Source organism: Crotalus tigris, unplaced genomic scaffold, assembly GCF_016545835.1.
Source record: "Crotalus tigris isolate CLP2741 ecotype Arizona unplaced genomic scaffold, ASM1654583v1 scf7180000019768.410792, whole genome shotgun sequence".
In the NCBI taxonomy this organism is placed as follows: Eukaryota; Metazoa; Chordata; class Lepidosauria; order Squamata; family Viperidae; genus Crotalus; species Crotalus tigris.
Window position 1 is genome coordinate 244,582 of NW_024097703.1, and position 15,535 is coordinate 260,116.

Consider the following 15,535-nt stretch of genomic DNA (forward strand, 5'->3'; position numbering starts at 1 on the left):
TCAGGAAGTTTCTCCTTAGTTCTAGGTTGCTTCTCTCCTTGATGAGTTTCCACCCGTTGCTTCTTGTCCTGCCTTCAGGTGCTGTGGAAAATAGCTTAATTCCCTCTTCTTTATGGCAGCCCCTGAGATATTGGAATACTGCTATCATGTCCCCCCTTGTCCTTCTCTTCGTTAAACTAGACATACCCAATTCTCGCAAACGTTCCTTATATGTTTTAGCCTCCAGTCACCTAATCATCTTTGTTGCTCTTCTCTGTACTCTTTCTAGAGTCTCAACATCTTTTTTACATCGTGGTGACCAAAACTGGATGCAGTATTCCAAGTGTGGCCTTACTAAGGCATTGAAGAGTGGTATTAATACTTCACATGATCTTGATTCTATCCCTCTGTTAATGCAGCCTAGCACTGTGGTGGCCTTTTTGGCAGCTGCAGCACACTGCTGGCTCATATTTAGGTGATTGTCTACTAGGACTCCGAGGTCCCTCTCACAGTTACTACTATTGAGCATGGTGCCACCTATGCTGTACTTGTGCATTTGGTTTTTCTTGCCTAAATGTAGAACCTTGCTTTTTTCACCATTGAATTTCATTTTGTTAGTTAGTGCCCAGTGTTCAAGTCTGTCCAGATCCTTCTGTACCTGAAGCCTATCTTCTGGAGTGTTGGCTATTCCTGCCAGCTTGGTGTCATCTGCAAATTTGATGAGTTCCCCATCTATCCCTTCATCCAAATCGTTGATATGCTGCTAATTACCTAAATACCTGCCTTACTTCATGCCCTGACATTTTGCTTTATCACCATGACTTACTGCAACCTTGGGATGTAGGACCCCCAGCATCAAATGTATATCTTATTTTGCCAATGCATAGTCAGGGGTAGGCAACCTTGGCTCTTTTATGACTCGTGGACATCAACTCCCAGAATTCCTGAGCCAGCATGGCTGGCTCAGGAATTCTGGGAATTGAAGTCCATGAGTCATAAAAGAGCCAAGGTTATCTACCCCTGGCATAGATGACAACTGGTGAATATTTTCAAGAAGAAAGCAAACTTTCTGGCATTTATTTTCTGTGTACCTAATGCAGATGTCGATTTGGGAGTGGATATTGGTGGCCTAGCGGTTAAGATTCTGCGCTTTTCAATCAAAAGATTGGCAGTTCAAGATCCAAGCATCGTGTGATGGGGTGAGCTTCCATCCTTACCCCAGCTTCTACCCACCGAGCAGTTTGAAAGCACGCAAACGCGAGTAGATAAATAGGTACCACTTCAGCGGGAAGTTAACAGCGTTCTGTGCACCTTGGTGTACAGCCAATCTGGCCACATGACCACAGAAAATGTCTTTGGACAACAACACTGGCTCTCTCGGTGGAAATGAAGACGAGCACTGTTCCCTAGAGTCCAACACAACTGGACAGGAGAAACCTTTACCTTTATTCATCATTTTAAAAGAAATACTGAATTAAGGTAATATTTCATCATCAATATTTCAAATGCTACTGCATAGCACGGCCTCTTTCTCAAGAAGAGTGCATTTTGCAGGATATTTTCCTTTTTAGCAAAATCTCCCAAAGCACCAGTCAAAGAAATGCAGTGGCAAATTCAGGTGAGTATTGGGTCTCCATAAGCACACTCCTCTTCCAAAGCCAAGTTGTAGTATCTTCCTTTTCCATCTTTATATGCACTGGTCACGATCCGAAGCCAGCCACTCTCTCCCTGAAAGACGTTAGTTGCACACGTTCATGTAAGAGCATTACTTTCTTGTGTTAAGGTAGCACCCTAAAAATATTTTAAATCATGAACTGTAATCTGGGTCCAAGGCAGAGAATTACAAGATAGAGAATTACATCTAATCAAGAAGTAACTTTTCCTAAACAGCAATAATGAAGTAACACGACTTACAAGCACAATTGGGACCAGAATTTCTGTTGTTAAGTGAGTCACACTGATTTTACAACCTTTTTGCCACAAAAACAATTAAGCAAATCACTGCAGTTGTTAAGTGAATCCTGCAGTCATTAAGGGAAGCCAGTTTCCCCTATTGACCCTCCTTGTCACAAGCCGTCTGGGAAGGTCACAAAGGATGATCACATGACCCAGAAACTGCAACCACTGTAATTAAATGCTGGTTGTCATGTCATGGTCATCACATGACCATGGGGATGCGGAGATGGCCAGAAGTGTGAAAATTGCTTGTAATTTTAGTGCCATTGTAACTTTGAATGGTCACTAAATTAATAGTTGTTTAAGTCGAGGACTATCTATAACAGTGGTTCTCAACCTGTGGGTCGGGACCCCATTTGGGGTCGAACGACCATTTCACGGGGGTCGCCAAACAACGCAGTCCGCCATTTTTTCCCCTTTTCCTTAGCTGTGCTACTCCCTTTTATTCTATTGGCTTTTGAAAGCCAATAGAATAGACTCTCTTGAATAGAGTCTAATTCTATTGGCTTTCAAAAGCCAATAGGAATTGTCCAGGCTGTCTCTGCCCTGCTGAGCCCACCAAAAGTCCCATTCTGCAAAAGGTGCTGCACCAGTTGAGTAGTCCTCGACTTACAACCAGTTGAGTAGTCCTCGATTTAACGACCGATTGGGGGTCGCGGCATTAAAAAGGTTGAGAATCACTGATCTATAAAGATCTAACTAAACCCTACCCCTATATAGCTTGTTGGTATATTTCACAGCTGGAATCCTCATAGCCTGCCATATCAAGCAGGGAACTTTACCCACCCAGTTAAATACTTAAAAAGTGATAATATAGATTGATGTATCATGTCTTCCTTACCCAGGGATCTCCCCAAGAGTTCCGGACAATCCAATACTCTGTCCCATTTTCTACCCCCCAACCAGCAACAGAGACGATATGGTTTATTATAGGCAAGATGCTGAATTCTTCATACAGGCCTCCAGTGTATGCATCCAGTTTGGAAGTGGCCATGATCCCACAACTACATAAAAACAAAAGGCAAGAATAAAACCTTCAGGATGAAAACTACTGAAACTAGCAACTTTAGACACCCTCATGAAGACCACTATCCAATCACAAAGTCTGATTTTGGTCAGATTTAATGAGAGCTGGTGTAGTGCAGCGATTAAGGCAGTGTTTCTCAACCTTGACAATTTTAAGGCATGTGGACTTCAACTCCCAGAATTCCACAGCCAGCAATGCTGGCTGTGGAATTCTGGGAGTTGAAGTCCACATGCCTTAAAATTGTCAAGGTTGAGAAACACTGGATTAAGGTATCGGGCTGATTTTAAGGTTTAAGTCCATCCTTAGCCATGGGAACTCAGAATCTGGATCTTTGCAAGAAGGAAAAAAAATAGATTTGAAGAAGTTGGGTTTGTCACTGGAGTACAATATGGACCTGTCCTTGCAGATTTCTTGACAACAACATAGAAAAGGTTTCTTCTACAATGGTTTTATTCTTTCCAACCTGTTGGGATATTTGAAAGAAAGCACATAAAAAGATTCCATCTATTAGCAGAATAACTCTTGAAAAACTGATCAGAACAAGACCAAGTTCAGTGTGACAGCCAGCAAAAGAAAATCATGTTTGAAAATGGCCAGGTTTGGCCAAATGCCAAGGAACAAAACATTTCTGGGAAATTCCCCTCAATGCAGTGGAAGAGGCAAATGGGCAGCCTGCCAGAATCCTACCCAAGGTTCCCCTTTAAAGCCCCTCCCTTTGGGTCATGTGATCAAGAGCAGAGCTGCTGTTAAGAGGTTGGAAAGAATTCCAGAAACTTCCTCTACAATCCTGGGCTTTCCTAGCTGTTGTGGGGAAAACAGGAGGATAAAGGAGTATTATATATGTTCACTGCCTTGAATTACCTATAAAGTAATAAAGGCAGGATAAAAAAAAATAAATTAATAAAATAGCTCATAAAGTAGGGGATAGCCAAGAACCTACAATGCAATTGTGCATCGGAACAAACAATAACACATATAGTTCGAGAAGATCTTGTCAGGAAATTTCAAGGCATCCAGAATGACCTTATTGCAGCCACACTAAGAAGTAGCTAGATCAGTGATGGCAAACCTTTTAGAGACCGAGTGCCCAAAACCTGGCCCTGGTCCTGCTCCACCCCCTGCCACGCCCCCACCCTGCCTGCCCGCAGGGCCACTCACCACCTCCAGGGCCCACCACAGATCACCCAGGCAGCCCAGCAGTGCCATGGTGGCCATGCCCTCTGCCTGCGCCCCGCAGCATCAACTGCGCGATGGGGCGTAAGGGCAGAGTCTTGTCTATGCTGCCTGGCTGCCATGTCCTTGGCTGTGCTGCTCCACATGGGCCACGCTCGGGGGCAACTCTCCTCCAGGGGGCTGCTGGTGAGGGGGTCACGGGGGGAGGCAAGGCTGGGGCAACAGCACGTGTGCCCACAGAGAGGGTTCTGAGTGCCACCTCTGGCATGTGTGCCATAGGTTCACCACCAATGAGCTAGATGGTTAGCTTCCTTAGATATCGAGTTGTAACATCTATCCCATTGCAATTCTATGGCTCCAGATTATGGTGATTTTTTTTATGATTTTTATGTTAATTTAAGGTATGTATTCTGTATGTGTGCATGCGTGAACACACACACACACACATATATATATTTGCTGATACTCTACTTAAACTTATATTTGTGTTTGTATATAAAGTTTTATTAGTGTTACATATCAGTTTTTGCATGATCTCTGTAAATGCCACATACAGAATAAATACATAAATTCAAGCACTGCAATAATAATAACAACAACAATAGTGGTAATAGAATTGGAAGGGATCTTTGAGGTTTTCTAGTCCAACCCCCTGCTTAGGCAGGGTTTGAAGGGTTTTTTTTTTTCCTGTTGAATCTCCTGTGAAACCATCTACCATTCTTTCCCTGGAAACCTCTGTTCTGTCCCAGCCTGCATGAGTCCTTATGAAGCTCACAAGGAGAAACCCTCTTCAGCAGGCTGGAACCGCAGGAAAAAAATAATTCCCTTTTATTATTTACAGAGCTGAGTAAAATGTCCAAAGGCAAAGGCAAACAAAATACAATTCACTGAAACTTGATTCCTTAACGCAAATGGTTGCCTTCAGCAACCAGCACCTCCCACACCTTCCCTTTTATTATGCAGCCCAAGGTGTGGCTTCCTAATACCTTCTCCTTTGCCTTTGGAGCCGCCCCATTGCATTCCTCTGTCCTACTCTCTTTGTCTGCATCCTGGATGTCTTCCAGCTGTGAGTTTTCACTCTCCGACTCAGCCTCCCAGCACAGCTGTGTCTCAGCCTGAGCGCAAGTGGAGGGGCCAGGCTCCTCGTCAGACTATGTCTTGGAGCTCATCAGAGCCTTCCTCTCTCTCTGATGTCTCCTCTGATTCCCCAGAGCTGCCGGGTCCACTGGCTGACGAGGAATCATAACAACCTCTTGGTTTATTAGCCTGCAATTGCATGCCTATACAGTGATGAAAGTTAGCCCAGAAGGAAATATTAAAAAGGGCAGAAAAATATATTTTTCCTCAAAAGGACTTTTTAAAACCAAACTTGGCCCCAAATCTATCTCTCTGCCCCAAGCAAGACTTTAGCCCTATACAAATGCAGGTGTAAAACCATCAGAAAGTTGAAGCCAGAGCAATCAAGAAGACAAAAGAGAAGATCTGCATACCCCACCCAAACTCTAGGAGTCAGCCCCATCACCTGGGAAGCAGGATATGATAATAGAATTAAACCACAGATATCAAGGCCTAGACAAACACTCAGAAACAGCCTCAAGGTTCATGCCACAGGAACAGGAAACTATTCCAAACAAGGCTAGAGGGGGTATAAAAGCCTACTGCCCCATGTGCTCAGCCCTTCGCTCTTCTTCTCTCCTCTGCACTTTCCTGAAGAACCATCTTTCTGCTTCTTCAATAAACTGTAACCTTCTTCCCAAAGCAGTCACCATGTTTGCTTATTTATTCCCGGCTTGGATGAACCAGGATGAAGACTTTACTTCTAACAACAGAGTGCTTTTTTTTCTAAAAAAAAAAAAAAAGGTGCCAGAACTCACACATGTCATACAACCCGCCTTGCCTACCGTACAACGTTCCATCCAAAAAGTGGTTCTGGACGTTGTATGAGAAAAAAAGCCCTGGCTATACATATTAGCCCAAACTCTCTTACTGGATTATTCTAGGGTTTTTAAGCTAGTAGAGTGCCTTAGGTTTAATAAAGTGAATTATAAGTGTATCAGAATCCAAAATCTGATGGTTAAAATTCTTTCCCCTCCTCTCCATCCCAATGATTTAAGATAGTTTCTTTAATAGTATTAATTAATTGCTTTCGCTAGTATACTTCCAGTTTACATAGAAAATGTAAACTCCTTGATGCCTTTTATTCTGACTCAAATTTAAAGCTCCTTCTTTTAAATCTAGTCAGATAGATAACTCAGAAGAAAAGATCTTATAATAAACAAAAAATATATTTATTAAAAAGATTACTTGCATTCACGCTGTGGTTGATACTCCTGGAAAATACATCCTTTGTCCATTTCTTTAGACCATCTCTTCAGGTAAAAGTATGATGCTCTTCCATACCATCTTTATAACAACTCAGGCCCATTGTGTGACCTTCCATGGCCCATGCTTCTTACAGGCAAAGAGATTCCCATGTGGCTTGTGTCCAGGAAGTCTCCCAATGACCCTTTGGAACTCCTCCCACTGACCCATCCACATACCTAGCATTTAACCCAATAACTGCCAGACACTCCAACAAACTGATACCTGCTCTCTAGTTAGGGCTACATATATGTTCCAGAATACCTTTAATGGTTATCCTGATTCTTGTAGCCTAGATATGTTAGGTCTGACAGAGAGTTTGAGGCAGTGGTTAAAGGCATCAGGCTAGAAATTGGGAAACTGGGAGTTCTAGTCTCACCTTAGGCAGAAAGCCAGCTGGGTGACCTTGGGCCAGTCCCTTTCTCTCAGCCCCAGACAGCAGGCGATGGCAAACCACTTCTGAAATCTTGCCAAGAAAATTTCAGGCAGTCTCCAGCAACCCACACTTATCCAAAGGCATCCCACACAAAAAATTATAACAGATCAACTGACATAATCAATTACGTGAAGGCTTCCGCATATTACCTAGTGTTTTTCAACCTTGAAGTTTAAGATGTGCAGACTTCAACTCCCAGAATTCCCCAGCTATCCTATCTTAAACTTGTGAAGGTTGAGAAACACTGATCTTGAGCCTTAGCATAAACGATGCATTGCTTTACCTGATTGGTCCATTTGCATAGATTTCCGCCATCATCTTTTCTCGACCACTGAGAGTTCCATAATCTCCAACCTTCCAGAGGGTGTAATTTTTTATCACGTGGCATTCCCCGAAGGTACTACACGTTCCACATTGGTTAAATTTCTTGCACTCTATGAAAACCAAAAAGAATTTTGGCACCAGAAAATTGCATTTCCCCAAAAAGATGAGAACAATGAAATGAATAAGATAGATAGATAGATAGATAGATAGATAGATAGATAGATAGATAGATAGATAGATAGATAGATAGATAGATAGATAGATAGATATTTAAACATATGTCCTGACAACTGGATGAATCACCTCCTGCTTGCCTTCAGCCCACTCCCCATTTAAAGTGGCAAATATAAATATAGCAAATAAATAGTTTCGTGTAAAAAGCTAAAAACTGACGAGAGCCAGTTTGGTGCAATGGTCAAAGCATTAGATTTGAAACTGGGAAATCTTGAGTTCTAGTCCTGCTTTAGGCACAAAGTCAGCTTGGTGTCACCTTTCTCTCAGCCCTAGGAAGAAGGCTGCAATGGCAAACCACTTCCAATATTCTATAAAATTGCAGGGACTTATTCAAGTAGTTGTTGGAACATCTATCTATCTATCTATCTGTCTATCTATCTATCTATCTATCTATCTCTGAATAAAAGGTATTAACATTTTATATATACATACATACATACATACATACATACATATATATATGTTTTCTGAGGTTTTCGCGGATGTTTGTATGTAGGTCTTTGGTTGTTCGGGTTTTCTCCGGCGTAAAATTGGAAGTATCTTGGCGACGTTTCGACTCCGAAGATTTCCTAGGCTGGATGTTTGTCTAAAATTTCTAAATGTTATCCTAAGACTCCTTTGCTTATTGTTAGATGTATATCCTATTTTGTGCATCCCAAGGCACCAGGCATGTCCAACACTCCTGCCTCCTATATTCCCAACAACAACCACCCTATTAGATGGGTTGGGCTGAGAGTGACTGGCCTAAAGTCACCCAGTTGCTTCCAGCCCTAAGGGAAGACTAGCGCTCAGAATGTCCTGTTTCTAATCTACCACCTTAATCTCTACATCAAACTGGTGGGAGAAAGGTATTCCACAGATACTTCCAAGAGTATCATGACTGGTCATGACTCAGAAAGCTTGGTAGCTATGCTACATCTAAAAAAAACTGAAGGCCTTTGGTATCATATCCCCTATTCTTTCTAACCACCTTGCCCTGGAGGGCTACATCAGAACTTCTATGGGTGGGATGGAGATGAAGGCCCCTTGGAGCTGATTTCTATCTGCAGAGCTTCACATTAACACATGGCGATCAAAGGATGGAGATACAGAGATGAGCACATTTTCAAGTTGGGTTAAGGTCAGGGCTGCCCCATTCTCTTACTTTGATCTTTTGCCTGGTAGTTGTTGCAGGTCTCATCAGGGATACCATGCTGGTGAGCATACTCCCATACGCCTGTATGGTCTCCACCATGACAGGTCCCTGCCTGGGCGCAATCAATGACGTGCTGAACCGAGAGGTAAGCAGAAGGCCAGGTGCCTTTCTTCTTGATGTTGATGCGATCTGAGAGAAAAGGAGCAGATGGTTGATGTATGGCATGGGTTGGGGCCTTCAGCATTCTGGACTTTGAAGGATGCTTTCTTATGGGGAAAAAGGGAGCGGGCAGCCTTTGGGGGAGAAGGGGTCCATTGTGACTTTGAAACTATGTCCAGGTGGGCTTACAAAATAGTGATCCCGGTGACATCCTCCCATGGGGTACTTTTACTTTCTAAGAACAATACTTGGGCCTTTGTAGGACCATTCCCATGATGGCAAGCCTAGGAAGGGATCAAATATTCAAGGTGGCACCTGCTTGATCAAAGTCCCCCACCCCTTTTTTGCAGGAGGTAGGGCTTCAATCACAAACTTGCAACCATCATTTTGACTTTTTTAAATTTCTCCCCATGGCTATTGTTTTAAAAAAATGCAGGTAGTCCTTGAGTTATGATTGGATGCAAGTAATAATGGATCCCCCCCAAAAAAGTACTTATTACCCAGATTTGAAGTTCCAATTGTCACCCCAGCCCACCCCTGTGGGCATATGATTGCATTTTAGGTGTTTGGCAACCAGCCTGCCTTTTCAGTGGCCCACAGACACGTGGCCATGATTTACAACGTGTCATGGCTGTAGTTCTGCTTCTAGCTTCGCATTGCATCTTGTTAGTCTGACTTTTACAGTGTGGGGGGGGAGAGATTGGAATGTGGGGGAAGGATGGGGATGGGGGTGGGAATGAAACCCTGTTGGTACTGACACCAATCCAGTGCAAGGTCTGTCATGGCCCCATCGGAGCCCGGTTCAGACGAGGAGGAGAAGAAGTTGGAAGTGACAGGGATGGCATGCCTCTCTTGTCATGTTTAGAGAGGCCAGGGGCTGACAACGATGCTGTCCCGGGCCCCTGGGGGAGGTGGTCGACCAGATAGACAGCTGTCTGCCTGTACAGACATAGGGGAAGATCAGTTGCTGACAGGCAGTGATGCTGCTAGGCAGGCAATCTCCTCTGATGAGGAACAGCTGCCTCCTCCACTTGATCCAAGAGCACAGAGCGCAGAGCGTAGGCAAGCTCAGAGAAGGGCTGCAAGTCTACTCCTCCTCACAAGGAACACCTGGGATGGAGTAACTTAAGGAGAAGGAACAATTGCTTGTTTTGGATTATATTCCCCGGGCTTTGACTCCTGCCTTTTTGCCTTGCTTTGAGGACTGCCGTTTGACATGCCTTAGCATTATGGACTGCTTTTACTCTTTGTTTTGCTTTACCTTCACAACTGCCTTTGCCTTGTACCTTGTCATTGCCCCCAGGACTGTCGTTTGTCTTCTGCCTAGGCATTCCTGGTAATATTTCCTGACAGTTAGAATAATAAATCAGTGGAACAACCTGCCTCCAGAAGCTGTGAATGCTCCAACACTGGAAGTTTTTAAGAAGAGACTGGACAGCCATTTGTCTGAAATGGCTGGCTCAGGAATTCTGGGAGTTGAAATCCATGAGTCATAAAAGAGCCAAGGTTGCCTATCCCTGGTATAGGGTTTCCTGCCTGAGCAGGGGGTAGACTAAATGACCTCCAAAGTCCCTTCCAACATCATCATCATGGATCATCGCACAGTCAGCCAGATGTTCAGATTGGATTTGGCATTTTTGTCTACCTATCGAGTCCTTCCCAAGGACCTGGGATAGGCAGATGTGGATATTGATGTTATTACAGATATCGTCACAGGATGGAAGCAGTTCCTAGTAAAGCCACCTTTTGCAATTGACTAATAGCGAATTTGTCAATGCCAATGGTGTTCAAGTGGTGCTCCAGTTGTTTTGGGATTGCACCCAAGACACCTATGACTACCCTTGCTTGCTTTTGCCACAGTCTTTCTATTTCTATTTGTAGGTCTTTGTATTTTATTATCTTCTCCAGTTCTTTCTCGTCTATTCTGCTGTTGTTGCTGTTGTTGTTGTTGTTGTTGTTGTTATTATTATTATTATTATATATGGACGGTTGTTTGGGGACTGAGGGTGGCTGCCTTCAGGATAGCATGTGGCGTGGAGTCTTACTGATCATTGGAGGGCTGTTTGTTGAGCACTTCTTGAGAGCAATGAAGGACTCTCTAAAGGCCTGTCTTGCCTTGACTACCTGGGTCATAACAAGGTCAGACAAAAAGAATGTGGAATTGGTGAAGGCGCCGACATACAGTAGCAGCCATTTCCTAAACAATCTTATAACTGGATATTGACTGATAACAGGGGTTGGCCAGGGAAAAAGGGGGAACTTAATTGAATCGTTTTTGCACCAAGCCAACAGATTCTGCCTTGCAACAATCTGAAACCACTTTATTCTCAATAAAGTATACAGTACTCTCAGAAAAAGAATAATGTGCCAGGAGTCTTTCTTTGCTAATTAATTTAACTGGGATGGGTGACACAATGATTTTTTTGCCGGAAACCAGCATTCATGTCCAGGTTTTGGCAAAAAATGCAAATGGCAGACAATGGGCTCACTTAATAACCATCCCAAAAGATATTATAAAATTGGGTCAGTCGTGTGATGACCTACTTGCCAACTGGCATGAATTACAACCATAATACTAGTCTCAATTATGGCTTATAGCCGTAAGTTGAGCATCTTGCCCATTCTGGACTGGGAGACTCCAGATGTACAGAGTTGCACAATTTCTCAGTAGCAGACATGCTGCAAATTCTTGAAGCCCACTCATTGGGAGGGCATCCTAGTGGAGGAAGGTTGCTTTGCAATAGGCCAATTTTCTTTTACCATGAAATTAAAAACATATTGAAAAACAAGTGATATCCTGTGAGGCAAGGAACTACTTGTGGTTATTGTGGAAGCTGGCCACAGACCCAATGGTGCATATCCCTGTTCCTACTTTGTAAGAGGCACTGAAAAACCCCATCCTGGAGTACATCAGTTATCCTTGAATCAAACAGGATTCACCTCTTCAGACTAGGCTTGGGGAAAAGTTATAGTAGCAGGAGAGCTGGTGCAAATTGGAGGCAGTTTTAAATAACAGAAAAATGTAGGAGAAGGAATGGCAGAAATGGGAGTGGAGTCAAAAAAGGAACCAGTTTAGAATCTCTACATAGCCACAAACGACTAAGTCCAACCCTTCTTAAACTCCGTTGACTCTTATCTTACACCAACATAGTGCTGTTAGTTGAGTAGATTCTTGTGCATAGGCATGTTGAGTAATAAATCAGTTTAATTGGAACTTCACGTGAAGTCTTGATTTTTCACTCTGAAAAAAGTCAATTTAGGATCCAACCCACAGAGAGAAGGACTATTGACTAAGATTAAACTATAATAGAGAGGAAGGGAGCCTCCATATTTAGGCATAGTGTATTTTTATGAAAAAGGAGACAAGCCTAGCATAGAACAACTACTTACCTGCCAGAGCACTGGTGCTGCCGTGAGCCCAGCAAGATCCACAGTACTGGGGAATATGCTGGTTTCGAGTGGCGCTCACATAATTTACTCCGTTTCTATTTCTCCAGTCCCAACTTTTGGGCAGATTTGAAATATCTAAATATTCATGAGGACGAGGATAAGTTCTGTTAAGAGGAAAGATGAGAGTGTCAGAAGAGAGAACCAACTGGTACTTTTTTCCCATTTGGGGGGAGGAGCAAAGGGGAATAACATGTTCTAACATTGCCGGAAGATTTTACTCATTTTTCCACTGTCTTTAAGCTTCTCGTGATTCTCTTGCTTTCCAGACTAAGCTAATAACAAAAGTTACAAAACGTATGGGGAAGTTACTCAAAAGAGAAAAGTATCAAAGATCAAGATGTGAATAAAAAAAAGTGGTTTTGGTTTTATGAAAACCAAAAACCAGACTAGGTGAGTCAAACAGGGCCAGCAGGCACAGACAAGAAGCTCTGATCATTTGCTATCAATCATGAAACTGCACTTTATTATCATCTTACAATTGCACCTATGCCAGTGATGATGGTGAGGACAACCTCAACTTTCAGGCACAGAATGAATTCTTTCTTTAGACATTTCCAAAGCCAGTATTTTCTGGTATCAACCAGGATCTTTACAAGGACCAGTCATGATAAGTGACCTAAGTGAAAGATAGAAGGAAAAAGAAGAAGACAACAACCACCAGCAAAATGGATGGTTATAGCAGAAAAGATGCACTGCTGAAAGATCTGAAAGGCCAAGTTAGACACAGACCATCCTGAAGTAGGTTCATCAGTGTGGTCACTAAGAGTTGACCCTGACTTGATGACACATAATCTTATCAAGTAGCTGATTGAGAAGGAATTGACTGTCAGTCACAATCTTATGTACTAAACAGAAAAAAAGTGGAGGTCAGAGAGGTCATTGGATAATGAAAAGGGAGAAATGAATCCTATCTCAGAAGATGAGGGAGGGGGCTACTCCTTACTCAGAGCAGAAAGACGGCTTCCCTTCTCAATGATGAAAGAAAGTGGGACAAATATAAGTCCCATATTTGGGAACACTATTATGTTGGATCCCTTGATGCTTCTGATGTGCTGAGACATACAAAATTACTTTATGAACACAAGGATAAACACCCACACCGTTCTCTGAATATATTTAATGATGCTGATCATTAGATATGGACATCATATCTAAGGAACTAAATAACTAGTCTGTTCATTTCATCTTTCCTATCAGGAAAGCAGGGCAACAGAAGTAGCTGCATGGGAGAATTTCCATGAGGAAACTCCAGGGCTCAAGTCTATACAGGTAGTCCTTGTTTCCTGACTTCAGTTGGGGCCGGCAACTAGGTCATTAAGGGAAGTGATCACTAAGTGAAACCATTAACTGCGCTTATGGCTTCAGCTTTCCTTTGGTTTACAGACTCTTGAAGTTGGCAAAGGTGAAGACTGAGTTGCAAAATGACTTTTTCATCACCATAGTAACTGCAAACAGTCACTAAACGAGGCAATCACGACATGAGGAATATCTGTACTAGGAAGCTTTTTTTAAGGCATCTTGCAAGAACAGAATGGCAAACTGCTTCCAAGGTACCATGAATATCATGGATGTGCCCACATAGACCAGCACTTTTAATCTTTTTATTTTGCTTTATTTTTAACCAGCATCATTTACAAATCTCTTTTTCCTCTGTGTATTTTCAATGTCATTCAAGAAGGCTCCTTGGCTTATATTGAGTAAAAATTAAACAGCCTTCCGAGATCACACTGGGGGTTGAAATCCTAAATGCTCTGGATTGACCCCGAAGGAGGAGACCAAATTCCAGAAGTCTCTTGCTTTGCTCCCACATCCATTTAACCAGCCCTGCCAATCAGTTTCAATCAGTTCTACCACTGTCATCCAAAGGGTCCACATCTGGGGATCCTTATTGGACACAAAGGCTGAATTCACACAAGATGCTTATTCGGGTTGCTGAGCTTGCACAAAACGAAGCATCAGAATGTAACCAATGGCAGAGTTCACTCAGCACGTTAAACTCCTCCCTCCCCCCAACAAACTTAGTTTGATGTGCGGATGCATCGCTTAACCCGATTAAGCGGGTTATGGGTATAGACTCGGAGTCATTACGAGAGATTTAGTTGGGGATTTCAATCTCATCTCCATAATTTGCAGCAGAAAGTTGGGAAAACAGCGAGTTGCCCATAATGTCAGCAGGGGCTGACAGCAATTCCGCACCGTTCCGGACACGGGTTGTTTCTCCGGCCCTGGAAAGACAGAAGCCTGACCCGGGATCAGAGACGCTACCTTGTAATGACATCCGACCTTCCAACCTCCTCCCGGGAGGGCAGGGTTAGTCAAGATCCGAGCGCGCGGAGATTCCCGCGCTCCCGGCCCCGGCTGCCTCCCGGGGATGCCCGCAGCTGCAGGCGCTTCACCAAAACATGCGCCGCCGTCGCCACTGAGCTATTGCAACCGGCAGCCGGGCTACGGGCGGAGGGGCCGCGGTTTTGCTACCTTACCGGAGGCCGGCGAGCTTGCGCGTCAGGGGCTTATGGCAGCTCTGCCCTTCCTGGAAGTGGAGAGCAACTGCGGCGGCGGCGGCGGCGGCGGCGGCGCCCAGCAGCAGCAGCAGATCCAGGGCGAGGGCCGGCGGCAGACGAGGCGCAGGCATGGTGGCTTCTGGAGACGGTCACCCTCTGTCCTCCCGGCCAATTCGGGAGCCTCGGCTGCGGCGGCCGCCCCACAGCCGCCCGCTGCTTATAAAGGAGCACCGGGTACCGGGCGTGAATGACAGCAGCGGCACGCGCGCGCGCACGTGGACGCCCGCTGAAGCTCACCCACGCGCGGCTTCTCTACGATATTTGCCCCCTTCCCCCCCACATACCCCGCGTGACTCTCTTGCACCGCGGAAAAGCAGAACCCCGGTAAGGGAATCCCAGCATCCCCAGCTTGCACTAGCGTGGCCCGCCTTGAGCCAGGGAATCACCGGCAGGGGAATTTGTGTTGTTCCAGAAAAGTTGGGGAAGCCCAGCTAGGCAGCTTCAGATGTAGAAGATCAGAGAAATTGGGGGGGGGGGGGGAACTGCTGACTTTTCAGGAGAGAACAGAAAATCCCTCCAACAGGATCAGGCTAGAGCTCCTCTGATCCAGCATGATTGTTGTGGGTCGGGGTCCCCAAGCAGTTCTGTGTGTAGGTGGTCTCCAAATCTGGAGAAGAAGGCAGCTGTCTTTTTTCCCTGATTCTGCCCAGCAGTTGATCTTTCAAGAGGTACTTATTGCCTGGATCTTTGGAGGAAGATGAGACCCCTCAAAATCCTTAGCAGGTCGTCCTTGACTTACA

The 15,535-nt window shown here is 44.3% G+C and overlaps 1 protein-coding gene across 1 annotated transcript; it reads right to left on the bottom strand.

The window, feature by feature from the left end:
* Nucleotides 1-1,405: 1,405 nt before the first annotated feature.
* LOC120317704 (cathepsin Z-like) lies at nt 1,406-15,063 on the bottom strand. The gene is made up of 6 exons (XM_039364512.1): nt 14,715-15,063; nt 12,175-12,338; nt 8,635-8,814; nt 7,216-7,366; nt 2,777-2,939; nt 1,406-1,707 (listed from the first exon to the last, which is right to left on the bottom strand). The coding sequence occupies exons 1-6, from the start codon at nt 14,864-14,866 to the stop codon at nt 1,594-1,596; spliced, it is 924 nt and encodes a 307-aa protein (XP_039220446.1). The 5' UTR covers nt 14,867-15,063; the 3' UTR covers nt 1,406-1,593.
* Between the last annotated feature and the right edge of the window lie 472 nt (nt 15,064-15,535).

Coding starts and splice junctions, on each gene's coding strand:
- LOC120317704 (XM_039364512.1), bottom strand. CDS start 14,866: ATGCCTGCGCCTCGTCTGCCGCCGGCCCTCGCCCTGGATCTGCTGCTG. Junction 12,339..14,714: donor CGCAAGCTCGCCGGCCTCCG/GTAAGGTAGCAA, acceptor TCCTCTTAACAG/AACTTATCCTCGTCCTCATG. Junction 2,940..7,215: donor TATGCAAATGGACCAATCAG/GTAAAGCAATGC, acceptor GTTTTTATGTAG/TTGTGGGATCATGGCCACTT.